Genomic DNA, 21,256 nt, shown 5'->3' with positions numbered 1-21,256 from the left:
ATCGCCTTGTAAGGAAATAAAAAAAATTGCACAAGAAAACCCAAAGAAACAACAAAAGGGAAGAAATAAAATGGTGGTAAACCCTAGACCGTTTTGAAGGATCTTAAAGAAGAAGACCAAACACAAAAAAAAAAACAAAAGCAGAAAATGAAAAAAAAAGGAACATACCAAACACATTCAAATAAAGACCACAGTAGAAGAAACTTTTGAATAGTGAAAATTCAAAATCATAAAAAACCATGGTTTTTGAACCATCATTGACCCAGACTGACAGACATTTCGACCCAGGAACCATCCAGGCAACTGGTTCTGTTTTACCCCAATCCCGTTCCCTAGCCAAAAACCATTGAATCGATCAATAACCCATTGACCTGGGTAGTCAATTTTCCGACATGTTAACCCATTTAATGGTTTTTGGCCTTTTTTTTATATTTTTAATTGGGAACTATCCAAGCAACCGGTCCCGTTTTATCCCAATCCTGGTCCCTGGCCAAAATTGTTGAATCGGTCAACGACCCATTGACTTGGGCGATCGAACTGTTGACCTATTCAGTGTTTTTTGGCTATTTTTTATTTTTTTTTTAAATTTTTGTTGTTAGAACGGGCCGTTCATTCGAACCGGATGGTCGAACCGTCAACCCCGAAAATCGGTTGCCAGAATGATTCCGTTTTTGGGTCATATGAGTCACATGCTCGAATGACATAACATGTATGATACTGCTTAATGGACCTCACACACTCAATTTTTTGCTTGTAATTTTTGTTGTCAGAACGGGCCATCCTTTTGAATCGTTAACCCAAAAACCGGTTGCCAGAACAGTTTCGTAATTTTTTGCCTATATTTTTTTTTGTTTGAACGAGTCATCCATTCGAACCAGACAATCGAACCTTCGACCAAAAAATCAATGACAGATAAGATATATAAGATTCTTTATGTTTGTTGTAATTTGAGAATTTTTAATGAAGAATCTTTTATATATTTTTTAAAGGGAAATCTATTGCCATTTGGTGAAAGGGGAGACCACCCCTTTCCCTTTAATATATATATGGCCTCCACAATTATAGTGAATCTCTGGCGACGACAATGTCTCAAACCCTATTCATTGTTTTCTGGCCATAATGTCTTCCATCTTTGATGCCTTCTTTGCTGGAACGACATTCGTCGTACACTTGGGACATGCATCTAATTTCTCTCCATCAACTCTTTGGCAGCAGCACACAGTAGCTTAACCACCTGCTTCAGTTCGTTATGTTCTTAGATGAAAACTGGTGGAAAGACTTTGAGCAAAGACAGGTAATGATTTGTTAGCCGAGCTATGGTGAATTCTCCGAAAAGGGCCATTTCAAAAAAAGAAAAAAACTTTGGGAACTAGCTAATAGGTGGAGCCTACCAAGGGTCATTGAAAATGGGGCTCTGTTCGTCGGATTCAAGTTAGATTAAGAGGTGTTGGGAAAATAGTAAAGAAGATAGAATGGAACTTATCGGTAATCGCTTTCCAAATCAAGAACTTGTAGGAGTGTAGTGTTACAAAATTGTGAATATGAGAAATAGCAAAGAGAATGAGGGTTTAGTTGTGCCACTGTCAAGTGCACTGGTGTGTGATTCTGGGTCGACCAACACCCCTTTTATAGAGTGTTCTCAATCACCCGAATGGACACAGAAGTGTTCTTTCAGACAGGCCTCTTCAGAACAGTGCACATGTTCGAAGAGACACAAACAAACAAGAAAACGCTTTAAAAATAAATTTGAAATTCAAAAGTCAAAAGTTTAATCCGATCATAAACAAAACTATCTAGTGTAGCGCGCACATACATGTACACGTATGTGCCTACGCCCTGACCCGGCCCAGCTCGGATCGACTCAGTGTGTGTGTGTGTGAAAAGCGCCCCCAACCCTCCCTCACATGCACGGGAATATCTATAATGCTTTCCTCCTGTGGATCTCTACTCATAGAGAGAGCAAAACTATAGATATATTTCACCTCTACTCCTTTCCCAAGCAATGTGGGATAAGAAGTCTTCCCTTGCATTCAAAAGAGGGAAGAAAAAAAGACAAAACTCAGAAGTACAAGGGTGGGAGGAGAGATTTTTGAAATTTTGAATCTCCCTCCAACAATCCCCCACAAGATTCAAAATTACAAGAAGATTGAACAGTCTGAGCATCGTGGTGAGAAAAAAGTATTTATAACAATGTCTTTTAGACTTCAATCAACACTTAGGTATGGTAGGCTATGTTATAGAGTACGAGTGGAGTCAGACTCCTTCAACCTTTCCTCTTTGTCGTAACTAGCTAACCTGCCAACCAACTCAACTCATCAGTTCTTTAGTGGTTATTTTGTTTTGGAACATTTCAGCTTTGTTCCCCTCTTGGAATCATGAGTGTTTTAGAGAGTCAACCCTAGATCTCTCTTAGAAGCGGCCACACTTCACACTCACTTATAGGGGTGTTCACGGGTCGGGTTGGGTCGGTTTCATGGGATTTTCCCAACCGACCTGACCTAATCGGGTTACCAGAGGTGGGAACCGAAACCGACCCACTGATAGGCCAAACCGACCTGGTCGGTTTGAGTCGGGTTGGGTCGGTTTCGGTTTTGCTCCTGTACAAAGCCGAATAAACTCTGAATTAGTTGAGGACTTGAGTTGAGGGGGGCAGACCAACCAAGTTAAGTTAGAGAATAGAAAATTTTAAGAGAAGACAAAAGTGGAATTAGAAGACTAGTAGGAAACTAGGAATTCTAATTGTAATTGCCTAATGGGCCTTCTAGTTCTAGTAGGAATTCTAATTGTAATTGCCTAATCTAGGTAAAAAACTAAAAAAGGACACCTAATTAATTGCATTCTAATTGTAATTGCCTAATTGGCCTTCTATTTCTAGTAGAAGTCTAGAAGACTAGTAGGAATTAGGAAACTACTCAAACTAGGAAGTAGGAACTACCAAACTAGTAGAAGAAAGACTAGTTCGGTTCGGGTCGGGTCGGGTCGGTTTCGGTTTTCTTATGTGAAAACCAAAACTGACCCGAAATATTGGTTTTTGTATGTGCCCAACCCTAAACCGACCAATACAAATGAAAACCTGACCGACTCGGGTTGGGTCGGTCTAGGTTGATCGGTTTGGTCGGGTTGGGCATTCTTATGAACAGCCCTACTCACTTATGTCAATTATTTAGCATGCACTGCACACACTATTCTTAACTGATTAAGAGCCTTATGCTCAACTTCCTCAAACTGTAATGAGCACTATCTCACCTCGGCATCTGAAATAGGACACAAAATGACAATGCTTTCCCAAGTCATCTAGCGACTCGTTTTTACCCATTCAACCTAATTCTAGGGATATCCTTTCATATAGATTGGGTGTCCATCACTAATGACTTATGTAACGGGCTTCCACCCCATTCCTACCAATGTCTCATAAACCACATCAGGAATCTATGGTTTGGTCAATGAATTTACAAGGTTCTTTTCAGACCTCACAAAATCCAGAGCGATTGTACCTTCGTTGAGGTAGTCTTACCAAATTGTGCCTTAAGTGGATATGCCTTCTTTTGCCATTGTAAGTTTAGTTTTTGGCTCTGCCTATTGCTACTTGGCTATCACAATGAAAATATATAAACGGAACCGGCCATGGCCAAAGTGGTATATTTGCCAATAAGTTCCTTAGCCATTCTACCTCGGACCCCACCAATTCTAATGCAATAGATTCGGCCTCCATTTTTATGCCAAAGTGGTATTGCATGACTACTTTACTAATTTCCACGATATTGCTCCTCCACCTAGGGAAAAAACATATCCACTGGTGGAAGTATTATTCTTCAAATCTGAAATCCAATTTGCATTAATAAAGCCTTCTAAAACAAGAGGAAAACCTGAATAGTGTAAACCAAAATTTATAGTTCCTTTTAAATATTTTAATGACCTTACTAGAGCCTCATAATGTTCATTTTCGGGATTATGAGTATGTTGACTTAATTTTTCCACATCTATAGCTATATTTGGTCTTGTGTAATTCATTAAGTAAGACACAAATCCAATTATTCTTGATATTCTTTTTGTAAAACATGTTCTCCTACATATTTCCTTAAGTGAATACTATAGTTAAGAGTTGTTTTAACAGGTTTGCAGTCATAGTGTCCAAATTTTCTAAGAATACTCTCTACATAGTGTGATTGGGAGAAAATAAAGTTTTCTTATTGTTTATGGATTTTAATCTCCAAGATTACATCAGCCTCACCCAAGTCCTTGGTATTAAATTTGGATATTAAAAATTATTTTGTTGATTTTACTCCCTCTAAACTTGTTCCCTTTATTAGCATATCATCAACATACAAACAGATCATGACTCATTTATCATTTATAAACATCTATAAATGCATTTATCAGAATCATTCCTATTATATCCATTATTTACTAACACATTATTAAATTTTTTATGCCATTGTTTGGGAGCTTGTTTTAAGCCATACAAAGACTTAATTAATCTGCATACCTTATTTTTTTGTTCTGGCATTATGATGCCTTTAAGTTGCTTAATATATATTTATTCCTCTAATTTTCAATTTAAGAAAGTTGTTTTTACATTTATTTGATGAACTATTAGTTTGTAAATGGATGTTATAGCAAACAAGACTCTAATTGTAGTTAACCTTGCAATTAGGGAGCAAGTGTCAAAGAAATTTACATATTTTTTTTGTTGGAACCCTTTAGCAACTAATGTGGCTTTGAATTTATCTATTGTACCATTTGACTTTAATTTTTTTTTAAAAATTCATTTACAATACAGTGTCATAGTTCCATGAGGGAGATCTATAAGTTTCCAACTGTGATTAGTGACTAAAGAGTCTATTTCACTTTTTATGGCTTCTTTCCAAAATACTACATTAGGTGAGGTCACGGCTTGCTGGTAGGTTACTGGGTCATTGTCCACCATAAATGTAAACATTCCATTACTCAAGTTTATTTCTCTCATTTGTCTTTTACTTGGTTTCTATTTTGGATTTGGGAGGGTTCCCTATTTATTGCTTCTTTTTTCCATGGAAAATGTGCTCAAAGAGTTATGTATCTCGGGACTCAATTATTGTATTGTTTTCTACAATATTATCAATTGTTTTAATTACAAGGAACTGATAAGCCGCACTGTTTTGTGCATATCCAATGAACACACAATTACAAGTTTTTTGTCTCAATTTCTTTCTTTTAGATTCGGGTATTTCAACCTTTGCTAAGTAGCCTCAAACTTTTAGGTAGTTCAAAGTAAGTTTCTTGTTATGCCATAGTTCAAAAGGTATTTGTCCTTTCTTCTTGAGTGGCATTCCATTATATATGTTACAAGCCAAAAACCATCATATTCAGTCTCTCTATCTATTCTAAGTCTTTTTATTTTCTTTTGTAACTGATTTAATATTTCAGTCGTATAGTTTATAAAATCTTGTTCAGCCTCATCTTTTGATTTAAATAGGACTACTTTTGCATGCCTAGAAAAGTCATATGCAAATGTTATATAATATCGTTTTCCTCCTCTAGCTTCATGGTACTTAAGGTCTCCTAGATCATTGTGTATAAGTTGTAATAATTCAATTTCTCTTTGTACAATTTTATAAGGTTTCTTATTGAATTTTACTTTTATACATATTTGGCATTTTCCATTTATAAAATTAATAGGACTATTCAAAAATCCTAATTTACATAACCATTTTAAATAAGGAACACTACGATGTCATAATCTAGCATGCCAAGTATCAAATGATTCAATAATATAAGCAGATGAAGAGGCATTCTTATTCATAATAATATCAGAAATGTTCAATACAAATAGTCCACCAGCATTGTATCATTTTCTAATAAATACATTATTTTTAATTAACACAACTTTGTCTGTTACAAATGTAAGCTTCAGTCCTACTTTGTTGAGGAGTGCTCCCGATACCAACTTTCGTTTGATCTTTGGCACATGCGCCATATCATTCAGCATTAAGATTTTTCCTGAAGTTAGTTTTAGGAGCACCTTTCCCTTGCCAATGATCTTCGAAGTTTGTTTCCCATGAAGATTTTGCTCTCCCTCAGACTGAGTTGTGTACTCATAGAAAGAGCTACAGTCCCATTTTTCACATTTAAATTCTTTTTGAATTTTGTAGTCGTTTCCTCAACTAAATTGGTTTTGAAAATCTGATCATCATCTTTCTTTATGTTTTTTTTTTCTTCTATTTTAATTCGGCACTACTTGATCCAAAGTAGTGTCCTTCCTCTTGTATTTCATACTTGTCTTGAAATCATTCCACTTATGTGGCAATTTCTCTATGAGAGAACCGACAATGAATGCATCTGGCATTATCATGCCTTCCTTTGCTAGTTCCCCCACAAGTACCTAAAATTCATCTATTTGGGCAAATACGTCCATGTATTCTTTCATGGTGAAATGCAGGAAATTGATAATTAAATATATTTTTTTAGTTTTTTTCAGAGCATATTTGTTGTCCAATGCATTCTAAATTTCATAGGCAAAATTGTAAGAACAGTAGACATTATACAGTTTATTGGACAGTAGTTGAGGATATGGTTGGTGCAGAGGTGGTCAGTTGTAGTCCAGTGTTCTGCAACAACAGAATGGGTTGGTTCCTCCATGTTTAATGGGTTCGGTTTAGTCAAAGCAAATGCTACCCCTAATTGTTCTAAGGCAAATAAAAGGCGTTGTCTCCAACGCTTGTAGTTGGTTCCATTTAAATGTTCAATTTTAGAGAAATCGAAAACTATTGATAGTATCTGATTCCTCATGAAAGGGTTAGCAAAAATAGGTTCCATAAATACGACTTTAAGATTGTTGGAAAAATAGTAAAGAAGGTAGAATGGAATTATCAGTAATCACTTTCCAAACTGATAATTTGCAGGAGTGTAGTTTAAGAATATAGCCCACTAGACATGTGTCAAATTCTGATTAGTGGTAGTTCAAGAAAGTTCCCACTTTCAATCATTTCCTAAAAAAAAGGAAATTGTGCTATTAATTACTGTTAACTGCTAAACTAATTAATTAATTCCAGCTATTAATTACTAATAATAATTACTATTAACTACTTTTAATGAATTAATTACAGCTATTAATTATTGTTAACTACTTCTAATTAATTAATTCCAGTTATTAATTACTAATAATAGATAGTAATTAATTACTGAAAATAATTTCTTATAATAATTACTGCTATTACTTAACTGCTGATAATAATTAATTAGTGATAATATTGCTCATAATTAATTCAGAAAAATAATTTCTTATAATAATTACTTCTATTACTTAATTGCTGATAATAATTAATTAGTGACAATATTACTCATTATTAATTCAGAATAGTAATTTCTTATAATAATTACTACTAATACTTAATTATTGATAATTTATTAATGATAATATTGCTCATTATTAATTCAAAATGATAATTAATAAATATTTTTTTAATGGTAATTAATAATTAAGAAGCAATCATTTTATATTTATACATAATGGTAATTATTTATATTATAATTATTATCAGAAATTATAATTCATACATTTATATGAAATAATTAACTATATTATTATAAGTAGTTATAATTAATAATAAATATTTTCATAATGGTAATTAATAATTCATAAATAATCATTTTATATTTATATTAACTCATGTTAATTATTTTGAAAATAAATATTAAGTGGTAATTATTTATATTATAATTATTATCAGAAATTATAATTTATAAATTTATATGAAATAATTAATTATATTATTATAAGTAATTATAATTAATAATATCATATTAATGAATATAATTATATTATTATTATCAATAATTATAATTAATTATTACTAATACTAATGATGATAATTATTACTTCAAAATGTTAATTAATTAATGATAATTAATAAGTATTTTAGTAATATTAATTATTATTTGGGATATAATCATTTTATATTAATATTAATTCATAGTAATTATTATTACAAGTAATTATAATTAATACTATTGTTATTCTCCAATAGATATTTCATTTAGTAAAAGTTAAATTATAAAACTTTCAATTATTCAATATTGTTAAAATTAAATAATTATAAAAGCAAATATTATTTTATGAATTAACTAAAAATCATAATTATAAAAAATTGATTATTTAATAAAAATAATAATAATACTTTAATATTACTGATTTCAAAATCAATACACACATAATAAGAATATATTATTAGTTAATAATAATAATAATGACAATAATATACTTATTATTATTGATTTCACAATTATTAATATATTATTAATCTATTAATAATACTGATTATTGTTAAAAAATGTTAATAGCAAAATTTAATTACTTAAAATTATTTGTTGAGACTACCCGTTTTAATTTGGACAATTATTAATTTCTTAAAATTATTATTTACAGAACAATTTTAATTACTCTTTCATTAACGACCTTATTTTTGAATAATTGGTTTTTTATGTTCAATAATTTTTTTTTGCAAAAATTCAAATAACTTTTCATTTGCAAAGCTAACCATTTTATTTTTCTCTTATTCAATTTTCCAAAAGATAAAAAAATAAATTAATGATATTTACCTATTTTTTTCAAGTTATGTATTTTATGAAGTTGTTGTCATTGATGATGACGATGATGATGAATCAACTTTTTGAAAGAGAGGGGTAATAATAATAATTAATGACTTCTAATTAGATAATTTCGGTTATTAATTGCTAATAATAATAACTCATTGATAATAATTTCTTATAATAATTACTGCTAATACTTAACCACTGATATTAACTAATTACTGATAATATTTCTCATTATTAATTCGGAATGATAATTAATAACGATTTTCATAATGGTAATTAATAATTCAGAAATAATAATTTTATATTTATATTAACCCATATTAATTATTTTGAAAATAAATATTGGATGTTAATTATTTATATTAGAATTATTATCAGAAATTATAATTCATACATTTATATGAAATAATTAATTTTATTTTATTATTATCAGTAATTATAATTAATACTTATATTAATTAATATAATTATATTATTATTATCATCAACAATTATAATTAATTATTACTAATAATAATGATTTCTGATAAAAATTAATTACTAATTATAATTACTTACTGATAATTAATTTCTTAATTATAATAATGTTAATTATTAATTGGGATATAATTATTTTATATTTATATTAATTTTTTTATAAATATATAATTAGTGTTAATTATTTACATTATTATTATAAGTAATTATAATTAATACTATTATTATTCCCCAATAAATATTTCATTTAGTGAAAGTTAAATTATAAACTTTCGATTTGTCATTATTGTTAAACTAAAAGAATTATAAAAGCAATTATTATTTCAAGAATTAACTAAAAATCGTAATTATAACAAATTAATTACTTCATAATAATAATAATAGTAGTAATTTAATATTACTGATTTCAAAATCAATACACACATAATAAGAATATATTATTAGTAAATAATAGTAATAATAATATACTTAATATTATTACTGATTTCATAATTATTAATATATTATTAATCTATATTACTCAATAAAGACATGGAATAAAAAATATTCAAATTACCACTAAATGAATGAACTAAAAATCCGAGTATTCTAATTGACTTGAATTTGACACATCAACATGCCCAAAATTATAATTTCAACATACATTTTCTATTTTTATCTCCCAATTCCCATAATTCAAACATACCATTAGGTTATGTACATGTTTCCCTATCTTTTCCTAAAGATAAATTCTAGCCATTCTACGTGCATTGTGGGGGGCTTAGACTTAAAATCCATAACCATGATCGACCAAAAGAAGCATTGCCACCTAACTTGGAAGTGACTTCCATACTTAGGATGGTCTCATTATTCTCCTTTCTTTCATGCTTCATCTATTGGATGGGCTTCGGAGTCCTAATTATATTATCAGTTGATTGTAGCCATACATGATAATGTTTTGATTGTAGTCATATATTTTTCATCTCTTACTTTAGAGGATGGATGCATCTGCAAGTGTTGTTTGGCATGGATTGTTTTTCTTAGTAGCTCTTTGAATGATTTTCTTCCTTCTTTGCCTCTTTGAATGGGCATCATAAATTCTTCTTATCCATTCATATGTCCCTAAATATTAAGCAATATTGATGATATTGTTGTAAACATCCATCTAAATTTACTATTTTATAAATAGATTAATGATTTCAAAGTCATTGATACTTTTTTGGGGGTGGGTTGCTCAACATGACATTAATGTTGTATTGTTAAATAGTAAATTTCAAATTAAATGATACTGTACTTGCCCCTTAGTATGGGGTCATTGTCTAGATAAAACATGGTAAATCTCTTAAATCAAATAAAGAGCCTACCCTAAATGTCTATTATAAATAATTAAAAAATGAAATAATTCGGATTAAATCAAATAATTACTTACTCAAAATTACTGAATTAAGTAAATAATAATAACAATCAATTATTTATAGAAATAATTAATAATAATAACAATCATCAAGTACTTATTTAAGTAAATAATAAAAAATGAAATAACAATCATTAGTTATCATTAATGTTTATTCAAAGCATGTCCCATAATAATTACCAAATACAGTAATTAAACCTTAAATAAGAATCAATATTTATTAATAGTCATCAATGTTTATTCTTAAATGAAAAATATGAATTAACAAATCTATTATATAATAATTATATTCGATTGGAAAAAATATTTTAAGTAAATATTTAAATAATTACAAATTTAGTTAATATTATTACTAAATAACAAAAATTTTAAATTAAATACTAAAATAAATTAATAATAATAATAATGGTTAAATTAAAGTAATAAATGTTTCAAGTTGAATTTAATGACCCATATAATTTTATAAGTTTGACATATAAGGGTCAATTTATGTGGACCCATAGACTGTATGAATGTTTTAAAAAATGGAAATTTATAAATAATAACAAAAAATGATAATAAAAATCATTAATGTTTATTCATATATATATATCATTCACTGGTGTAAGATAATAATATGGATTGATTGGACACTTGTCACAAAGCAGAGCGAATGGGTCAAGGTTTTTGATAGAGGTGCAACAATCCCGAGTCGCCTACGTCCTATGTCTTGATATTTGTTTGATAGAGGTGCACGCCATAATTAGGTATTGGGTCAAGTTGAAGTTGCCAATAAACAAAGCAACCATTTACTGATTTACATCTTCAAGGACCCGGGACACAACAAAACTGGAAAGTGGAAACAAAAATAAACCAACAAACTGTTGCCTATAAGGTTTTAAAAATTGGACCGGACACAACCGTTTTAGGGACCGGTTCCTGAGTCGAACGGATGGCTCATTCTAATTTTAAAAAATAAAAGATAAAAATAAAAAGTCAAAGCTGACCATTGTTTGGGTTGATGATGGGTTGATAGTTTGATCACTGGTCACTAACTAAATCAACAATTTTTGGCCAATAAGCAATTTATGGTGAAATGAAACTAGTTGTCTGACCGGTTCTTAGGTCAACCAATCTGACCACCCAGTCCAGTCAAGTTTTCAAAACCATAGTTTTTAAAACTAAAATGGTGTTTGGTTCTAGAGCCATTTATTTGAAAAATGGTGCCAACTTATCATAATATGTGTTTATCTCAAAATGCTATTTGCATGGTATTTGGCCGTAAGACTAAGACTGTTTATTAAATAAACATTTTCTTTCTTTGTGTGAGAGCCAACTGTTGGGGGTAAATACCATTTTTAATATTTCCCCCAACATTCAGCCATCTATTTATTAATTATTATTAAGTTTATGTGATATCTAATCACATCTAATGGCACCTAACTGTCAAACAACATATAAACGTTTTTCAATTACTTTCTCATTTTTTAAAATAAAAATAATATAATATATTTATTAAATAAACGCCCATGATACTAAAGCCCCCAAGGTCTTTGAGAGAATTGATTACTAATTCAAGAAATCGATCTCCTTTCTGTGTTACAGTTGCAGACTGTACATTAATCCACCATTGTTTTAGATAAAAAGCAATGTCACCCTGTCAATTAATAACAAAAATAAAATTAAGACTAGAAAGGTGTAATCAGTGATGTAAGAACTCGATGAAATTAGTCAAAAAAAAAAATCAATAAAGAAAGTCTAAAACCACGAACGTCGTTTGTGGATCAGCCGCAGAATGATCAATTAGACGTTCTACCTCCCCGTGGTGTTTCTTAGGTTGTTTTGGTTTAATAGAAAACATGAGACCATTCAAAGTGGTTTTGCGCGAGTCTGGATCTCCTGCTCATAAGAATTCTGCCCACATCTACCTACATAACATCACAGCTACACATGAAGAATATCTCATCCTCCTACATACTATTATACACGGGAGATGCTCCCAATGCACATAAGTAGTGTATTGTGGGCAGAGTTTTTGTGGGTAAGAAATCTGGAGTCCTTGCCTTGGCCCCGAGACTCCCGTAATATTGCTTCACGAAAGCAGTTTGAGATTAAAGAGTAACGCTACGGCACTACATTTTGGCCAGTGAGTTTTAGTTAAATTTATGGCCTCACACCATGTCGTTAAAGAGATTCAACCCAAGTACCTTTCAGGATTAGAGGACGTTTGGCACCGGTGCATTTCATGACCGTTTCATTTATGCTAATGTGTCATGCACGAAACATCAGCAAATAAACGAAATCGGTAAAAAAAAAACGGCATTTGGTAGCCCTACTTTTGAAAAAAAAAAGTTTTTACAATAATTAATTTTGGGATTCGAGAAAGGAGAGGTTTCTTGAAATGCAAAATTTCCATTTCGCTTGTGAAATGGAAATTTGAAAAAACTGATTATTTTTTGAGACGTTACATAGTTATCATTATAAATATAAGTCAAATCACTTTAAACGCCCAATCAACCTGCATCCCAATTTATTTGTTTATTAATAAAACAAGTGAAACAAATCGCTTGTGAATTGGAGCTCACTTATAAAGCGAAACGATCTTAAAACACACCAGTGCCAAACATCCTCTTAGAAAGCCAAATTGTTTGACTTCCAGAATTACAGTGCAGCAGTGATATAAAACAGGGAACTACTCGTAGCCTCCTAGGTAGAATGGAACAGTAATTGAAGAAGATGTATCATGTCAAAAGTCTTCTGGGTGAAATTGATGGGCTGGGCTCAGATCTGTTACCCACATCTCTATCCAGAGAGATTATGAAATATCTCCCTTATCATTCATGGTGAGAGAGATATTTCCAATACACAGTGGTGTTCGGTGAATAGTGTTCGATGGGTAGGTATGTGGGAACAAGTTGTGAGTAGCAGATTCCGAGTGGAAATTGATAACCGAGATTAGAATATACCACAGGCACAGTGCTGTTACCCATCAAGGGTAAAGAGTACATTAAAAGAGTCAAGACTAATTTGGTTTGCAGGAGTAGGTCAGTAGGGGTCTGATTCGAACCGTTTGGTGAGGTGAAATTAGAATCTAATTCCTATTCTTCATGGAATGACATTCCCCTAACCATTCCCTCCCCCTTTCTTGGGAATCAGATCCCAATCCAGCTGATACCCAACTGAACCAAACAGGTTATGGAAATAGACCATTCTGATTCCGATTCCTACAACAAACCAAACGGACCCTAAAAACGGTAATGAGTGGAAAAAACAAATGAAACAACGAAACAAATTTACAGTGAAGATTCACTTCTCATAAAAATTGGTCAACCGCGTTATGGTGCAAGCAAAAATTGAAATTTATAGCTCTTTCTGCAAAGACGAACAAAGCTACAGTAGTCATTCTAGTACTCGCTCCAAGAACAATAATAAACAATTCATTCAGAAACAACAAACATGCCAGTTCTCATCAGAATGAGAGACTGGGTAACTTGATCTTTATTCACGGAGCTCAAAGATGAATGGATCCTACAGATGACCTTTTCCACCGCCCTCTCCACCTTCCTCTTTGGCCTTCCGTGCAGCTGCTCGTATTTGACGTTGCTCCTCCTTGTAGACGCGGTTTCTTCGTTGGTACTGCAATAGCAAAGATCCACAACTACCTCAGTAGGAATCACCACGACATATCATATTCACACAATAAAAATGGTGACACCTAGCACCTAAATTACTGATATATGGCTACAGGACCTACAGCCAGGGCTTTTGCATCTACATCTATCTCAATTCAAATCCCAATTATTTGGGGTTAGCTATATGAATACTGTCCCATAATTGTGTTCCACCAAGAGCCATGTTTTTCTGTCAAGAAACCAATTGTTGAGATCTTATAAATCATTACACTGATCTAAAATGATCAGAAAAATCAACTGATCACGCTGCATCAACGGGCCAATTGTTTTCCATTTTATGAGCACTGACAAATCTGGTTAATAGTTCTTGAAGATATCAGCAGTCCAGATGGTTGTATTCATCCAATTAGTTTTACCTTTCATTCAGTATATTATCTAGAGGGGAGGCAGTTTCAAGTTTCAACCATACATCCAATGGTATCAAGCATACCAATCCATGCCTCACTTGGACAGAGCTTTGGTGAGTTATACCCAGACCCTAGCTGTGCAACTACCTTTACTGTAATTTGATGGCTATAAAAAAGGGAAAGGAGTTGAGGCAGCCCTTGCTGGTACTCATTTCACCCCAGAAGCTTGACACATGACACCCTCATTCTGAGGTCAGAGTGTCTCCAAAAAGCTTCCTTCTCTCAACTTCCCAGGTGCCAAGGTCATTTCTCTGGCCAGACTAACCTGCCAGAAAAGGCTTCTCCAATGGACACTGACTAATAAACCCCTCCCTCTCTTTCCTTGTCATCTGTAGACATTGTCAATCCAGAGGGATACATTTTAGATGAACCATCTGAAATCTGGATTAGCTGCACCATCCTTCAATATGGATGAAAATGGTGTTAATTTGAACTTTGGAGAAGCATTTTGTATCAGGGCTTTCAGCCCAGAATACATATGTTCTCTTATACCAATATCCATATAGCACAACTTCATTCAGTATGTATTTAGTTGCTTAAAGCAAGACGTGCACTTTGTTTTACACATAAAGACTGCTTAATTACACGTCTCCTCAAACCACTCCAAGTATTTAAAGAAAATACTTAAGACAAAATAACAATAATAAGAACAAATAATAGTAAGAAAATGGTTGGGATGCAAACTTGGCATCAAGAGTCACTATGGTCTTTGTTTGTAAAGCTATTTTCACTATCCTTCATTCTTTTTCCAAATTCATTAGATATGAGCTTGCCATCTTGGTGGATAAAACTGGGAAGTTGCTCCATTGATCATTGATGCTCAAACTTTTCAAGTTGTATTGCATCTCCCTATATAAAAACTTTCCTATTTCATCATATTCTCCAGTTCCATAGCTGGCTTATTTTAGTATCTTGGTTTTCTGGTTTTCCAGCAGTGCTGTAAGGAACCTTCTTAATTGATCAAGTGTCCACGCCAGACATGCATCGGATTCACTCCATCAGTTCTTGCAGGACACTTCTACATAATATGTTTCATATATAAATCAACAGAAACTTTAAAAAAAAGGGCAGCGCAGTACATGAGGCTGCCAATGTGGGGTCTGGGGAGGGACAGATAAATGCAGGCTTACCCCTGTACATACAGAGAGGCTGTTTCCAAGATTTGAACCCTAGTCACCCAGGTTGCAATGGAGCAGCCCAACTGTTGTGCCGAGGCCCACCCTCATATGATCAAACAGAAAATATACAAAATAAATGCTATTTTTAAGGGAATCTTTAGGGAATTCAGGCAATTAAGGAATTGGGGAGTCATTACGAACTGTGAAGAACATATAATTGCTTTATTTTCTAACCTTCATCGGTGTTGGAGATTCAACCAGGGCAGTAATGTTGGCTGTCATACATGGCTAGAGCATTGAACTTTGGGAACCTCATGATGGAAGGGGACTCACATGATGGTAAAATGACTAAAGAAACAATTGGACTGGTTCTTGGAAATATAGATATCCCATGAAGGAGATTAATTGACTGGAGGAACTTAACACAAATTACAAGTGAGTTCCTAGGACTGCCAGTTTTTTGGCAGATGGGTTGGCAAAACAGGGAGAATCTAGAACTGAGCTTTTCTGGGGGCCTGAATTCTCAAGGTGGGAATTTGTAAGATGTAGAGAGGCTGGCATGCACTGGCCAACATGAGAGGTCCTAGGCACATATCTTTATATACACTGTTATTTGACATATAATTAGTATTAATAAATGTCTCACTTACTGATAAGAGAAAACAATGATGACCATTTTAACAAGGGGTGTATAGGGATCAAGAAAATTTTCATATAATTCCGCATCAATTTCATTTTTCATATTGGAAAGCATTCAAAAAAAGGAAGAAAAGGAAAGTGTTTGAAAAAAAATGGAGATTATTGGTTTTTTTGCCAAAAAGAAAAATAGCTCATTTAGAAAAGAAAAAAAAAACATCTAGCAGTTACTGGCAAAATCCGATGAAATTTGGGGTAAGACAAACAAAGGATGCCTACCCTGGGCAAAGTCCCATCAACATAGAAAAAGGAAAAAGAAGAAAAAAAATCCCACTGGTATTTCTCACAATGGTTGATTTTGCAAAAATCAAATGGAGATGAATGATGCAGTGTTCATGATTTCATTCAAAAATCTCTTGAATGAGTTGACAACTTGGTTGCAGCTTCCATCACCGAGGTACAAAATTGAGGAAGTGGAACGCAAATATTGTGTAAAAGGTTCAAATTCAAATAATGGGACAAGATTGGAAGTTTTTAGGAAACAATTGCATCACAGAGAGAGAGACGAAGTAGAGTACAGCAAAGTGGGTGGTTCACAAAATCAAAGAGCACTTTAGAAAAAACATTGATGGTATTTTTATCAGTAATTAAGAAGTTACTTCATTAATTATGTCGAAAATATAACAATATAGTTTTGAATCACCCTCAATTTCCATATTCTTAAATCCCTGCTGCTTTGCTAGCTTGAGATCTTGATGTAGAGCTGTTATTTCTGCTCTTGCAGAGTCCCCTACTCCAATTGGCCCTGAGAACAAAATCACCACTTTCCCTGCATCATCCTTGAACATACATCCAATTCCTGACAACCCTAGGTTTCCTATTGAGCTTCCATCAAAATTTAAGTTTATTAATCAACATTGATGACGTTAATTTTGACGACCTCCAATTCTATTGGTCAAGAATGGTAGAATTAGAAAAAGAAATTGATGATTTCAAGCCAAAAAACATGGATCTGGAAGTTCAGCGGTCACAATCCATTGCAGACAAAAGCCCAATCCAAGTGATCGAAGTTTCAAATGAAGAAGGTAGCATGTAAGGAGAGAACCAAGAGAGAATTTCAGATTTTTCAAATGATAGAGGGAATGTTGGGAAATAATTTGAAACATCATTAAACAACTTTAGGTTGTCAATGGAAAGTCAAAATGAATGAGGTTGAGTAAGAAGTGAAGTGTTATGTCAATTAAGAGTCTTGTAAGTGGGCTAGAGTCCAAGTGTCATACATTTATGCGCTGCTCAGGAACATTAAAGAAATAGAGACCAAAAGTACACACAAAAATGGGGTTGAAAATAACATTGTTATTTATATTAAAAAGCATAACACTGGGAGCCCACATTCTTGGAGATATATGTCCCATAGAGGGCACGTACAAGCTCCTAGCTCACTTAGAAAAGAACCAAAACTTTAATTTACCCTTCACCTTTTACTTTCCCTTTCGATTCGGCTGACCTGCCTTCTCTTGCTTTACAAGTCTCCTCTTTACACTTTTCTTTCCATTTTTCTCTATTCTCTCTTATTACACACAGCCCCTTTTATAAACAACTCACTAGACCCTTAAACTTCCAAATTAATATTAACATATCACTTGCAAAGAAGTATGACTCTTGAACTCTGGCCCACTTACAAGACTCTTAATTGACATAACTTTTTATTTATCTCTTACTCAACTGATTTCCATTGACAGCCTGAATTTGTTTAATGATTTTTCAAATTGTTCCCCTGATCTAAAAGAAAAATGATGACCATTTTCCTATGAATTTTTATTTTTATATGGGTTTGTATCACTCATTATTAAAGTAGCAAAGATAAACTTTTGGACCTTTTTAGAAGCCTCAAACTTTTCCTATGAGTTGTTACCCCATCCTCCTAAAATATTTTAGGTGAAAATATGACCAGGTTGTATACCTCCTAAAGACTACAGCTTTTTGTTGAGAGATGAAACTCTTGAAGATAAGCACTTTTGAGATTCTTCAAAAAGAGAATACCTACTTGAAAACATGTGCATTTTATGCAAGCAAGTTGTGGTTTTACTTGTCATTTGCTAATCACTTGCTTGTCTTTTCCTACTATTTGGGAAAACTTCTTTTCTTTGTTTGATCTTAGGTGGATGCCCCCACAGGATATTTGACAATCTTTTCAGTCCCTTCTTTTTCTTTTCATGAAAACATGGAAAATTTTATGAGTTACACAAAAGCAACCATACTTTGAATGATATAGGAAAAGTGGAAGTAAGACTCTTTTTTTTAAACAAAGTACAAACCTTGGAGGCATTGATTGAGCTCATCTTCACCAGATTGCTCATTGGGGTTGAACGTTGAACAAGTTCTCAATGTTTACAAAGGATGGTGCCATTAAGAATGGCAAGCAACAAATCAACATCTACAAGAAGGGACACTAAGGTTCTTGATTGACACCCCCTGCCCTCCAATTAATCAAATCAAAGATAACTTTGATGGCTGCAGATATGAGAATCCTTACAACTCAAGCATAGGTAGATCTTTTAGAGACTGTAAAGGGGATGTTCTGGTGGGGTACTGAGGCCCTATTCGAGGTTTGAGACTAGGAAGACCTTTAGGCTATGGGAACTTGGAAACGGAAGGGGATACAGAGACAATTGTAAACTGATACAAGAAAGGGCGCTGTAAGCCAATGGCAGCTCTGTCAACAAATTAGGGAGCCCAAAGACCTGGTATTGAGCTTAAATTAGTTTCAACTTTGGTTATATCAGAAAATGCTCTTGGGATGCTCTAGTTAGAGAGGAAAAAACACAGTCTACGTCTTGGGGCACATACAACCTGGGTTAGTATTTGTGTTCTATTATCTCTATACTTCATAATAACAGTCAAATCATCATATGATGATGATAATAGAAATAATAGTTGATAAGATAAATGAATGCATTAATGAGGAAAAATATAGGAATAGCACATTACCAGGCAAACTGTGTATATAAAGCCCAACTCAGCATAAACCTCACCAGCAAGGCAAACAAATGCATTTCCGGTACATGCTCATATTTTATGAGTATAATGTACAATTATCCTGTGAGGCTAGCCCCTAAATGCATATCTCCACACACAAACTCGTGCTAGACTACAAACCAAAATATTAGATAAAACCCATCTAAACAAAATGTTCACTCTAGATGCAAGAGCTTGAGCCTCTCCAATGTAGTCCCCAGAAGACTAGTGTCTCTCCGCCACATCCCTAAACCAGCACATAACCACCTGATAATCTCCCTCCACCGCTGTGCCATGAGTTGAATACCCTCAAGTAGTTATGAGAAGCAACATCAAAGTTGATCTTGACCAGTCCTTGAAAAGGGGGGTGAGTTTCACTTCTGACTGATGGCCTGACTAGACTCACTAGAGGAGAAAGATCTTTAATTTCAATAGCATGACATCCAATCTACCAATGAAGAACAGCCAACACTCATCACATTACAAGTGCACCAGAATTGGACTGGAAAATTTTTTTACCATCAACATCAAGTTTTAACTTAAACAAGTCTGAAAGACAATGGCACCATAGTTATACCTATTTTTTATAGGAAAGCTATCAGATAATTTTATTAAACATATAAAATGAGCAGGTAATGATTCAAAACAGGGAAACAGAACGAGTACTCCTTACTCCCCTAGTCCCTTACAACAATCCTGAGGGAAAGCCACAAAATGCTACCCTACCGAAACAACATAGTCACCCCAAATCAGCCTGGAGTGATGTTTCCCAAATACAATGAGTTCCTTCCAGTTCCAGCGAATCCTTTGTAACTATCAGCAATGGATTTCACAACCTAGGAATAAATTGTTACTCGCTACATCTTAACCCAATGACCGTAGCTCTCCAATGAATTGACTACGAGTCATTGCCTATCCGAAGAAGAAAACGTCCAACCTATAACACCTGGGAGTCTTTCTCCCTCTCTAGCCCCCTTTTGCCTTTCCTGTTAGACCCCTGAAGGCTCCTCCAACTCTAAAAGAAACGGAATTGCGTAGTGTGCCTTCATCAAAGTCAATTTTCACTTGCCCCTAAAGTGGTGCATCCTATTCCTGCAATACCAGCTGTCTATGAGGATAAAAATTAGCAACAGCCTGCCATCCTTATGAAAGAAATCATCGGTTAACTCCCCCTTCTCCCTCCCCCGATTTGTGTTAGGTGAGAAAAAATCATCGGTAACTCCCCCTTCTCCCTTCCCCGATTTGTGTTGGGCGATATCAAATTACATTAAAAATACAGAATGGTTTCGTAAAAGAACAATAAATATAAACTCCAAAAAAGCATTCAAATACGTCATAAAGTCCAGAAATATAGTTTCGATTTGTTTCACTGCTAAATCTAGAAAAAAAAAAGTAGGGTTTTGAATCGTTGTAACAATAGCAGATCAGATCGACCTTTTTTTTTGCTGCTATCATCAATCATGGAGGAAAGATAAATTGAACGACACAAAAGATAAATAAATAAGAAGATGAAGGCTAAGGAATCATGTGAGAATGGATGAAACACCTCTTTGGCGTGGTGAAGACACTCGAGATAGTCTTCTCTGAGAAGAGAACAGTCTTTGGGCTCCCTGCAACGAGACATACACTCGCTGAAATCTATCCAGAAATCATAACACCTTCCCTTGTTTCCTGTGATCCCCCAGCCTGAAGCCATCTCTCACTCTCTCTCCCACTCTCTCTCTCTCTCTCTCTTTGGTTACAGACGGCAGAGGGGGTTTTCTCTTGTTTGTTACGGTGCTTTGAGTTTGAGGATTACTGGACCAAATAGAATGGCACGTGTGACGACGATGGCGAGTATTGAGCCGGGCCAATGGTAAGTTGGAACCGAACCTGCGTCAAAATTTAGGTCCAAAATTAGTTTGAATTGGGTTCGGGATGGTCTAGGTATGGGCTTGGCGTTCTTGGGGGTGTGAGACACTG

General features: G+C 33.5%; 1 protein-coding gene across 1 annotated transcript; it reads right to left on the bottom strand.

Annotated features, from left to right (window-relative positions):
* Positions 1 to 13,715: 13,715 nt before the first annotated feature.
* Positions 13,716 to 21,066, bottom strand: LOC104606178 (NADH dehydrogenase [ubiquinone] iron-sulfur protein 5-B). Its single transcript, XM_010271261.3, has 2 exons — positions 20,841 to 21,066; positions 13,716 to 14,059 (listed from the first exon to the last, which is right to left on the bottom strand). Exons 1-2 carry the CDS (start codon positions 20,988 to 20,990, stop codon positions 13,952 to 13,954), a joined length of 258 nt encoding a protein of 85 aa, XP_010269563.1. The 5' UTR covers positions 20,991 to 21,066; the 3' UTR covers positions 13,716 to 13,951.
* Between the last annotated feature and the right edge of the window lie 190 nt (positions 21,067 to 21,256).

The sequence above is a fragment of the Nelumbo nucifera genome, chromosome 4, assembly GCF_055504915.1.
Source record: "Nelumbo nucifera cultivar China Antique chromosome 4, China Antique-T2T, whole genome shotgun sequence".
NCBI lineage: Eukaryota > Viridiplantae > Streptophyta > Magnoliopsida > Proteales > Nelumbonaceae > Nelumbo > Nelumbo nucifera.
The sequence above is the reverse complement of the archived record's forward strand: the minus strand, read 5'-3'. Positions and strand labels throughout refer to the sequence as shown.

Bases quoted from the DNA above. Each gene is read 5' to 3' on its own strand.
- LOC104606178 (XM_010271261.3), bottom strand. From the start codon at position 20,990: ATGGCTTCAGGCTGGGGGATCACAGGAAACAAGGGAAGGTGTTATGAT. The intron at 14,060-20,840 runs GTGTTTCATCCA...TTGCTATTGCAG, and splicing joins GTCTTCACCACGCCAAAGAG to TACCAACGAAGAAACCGCGT.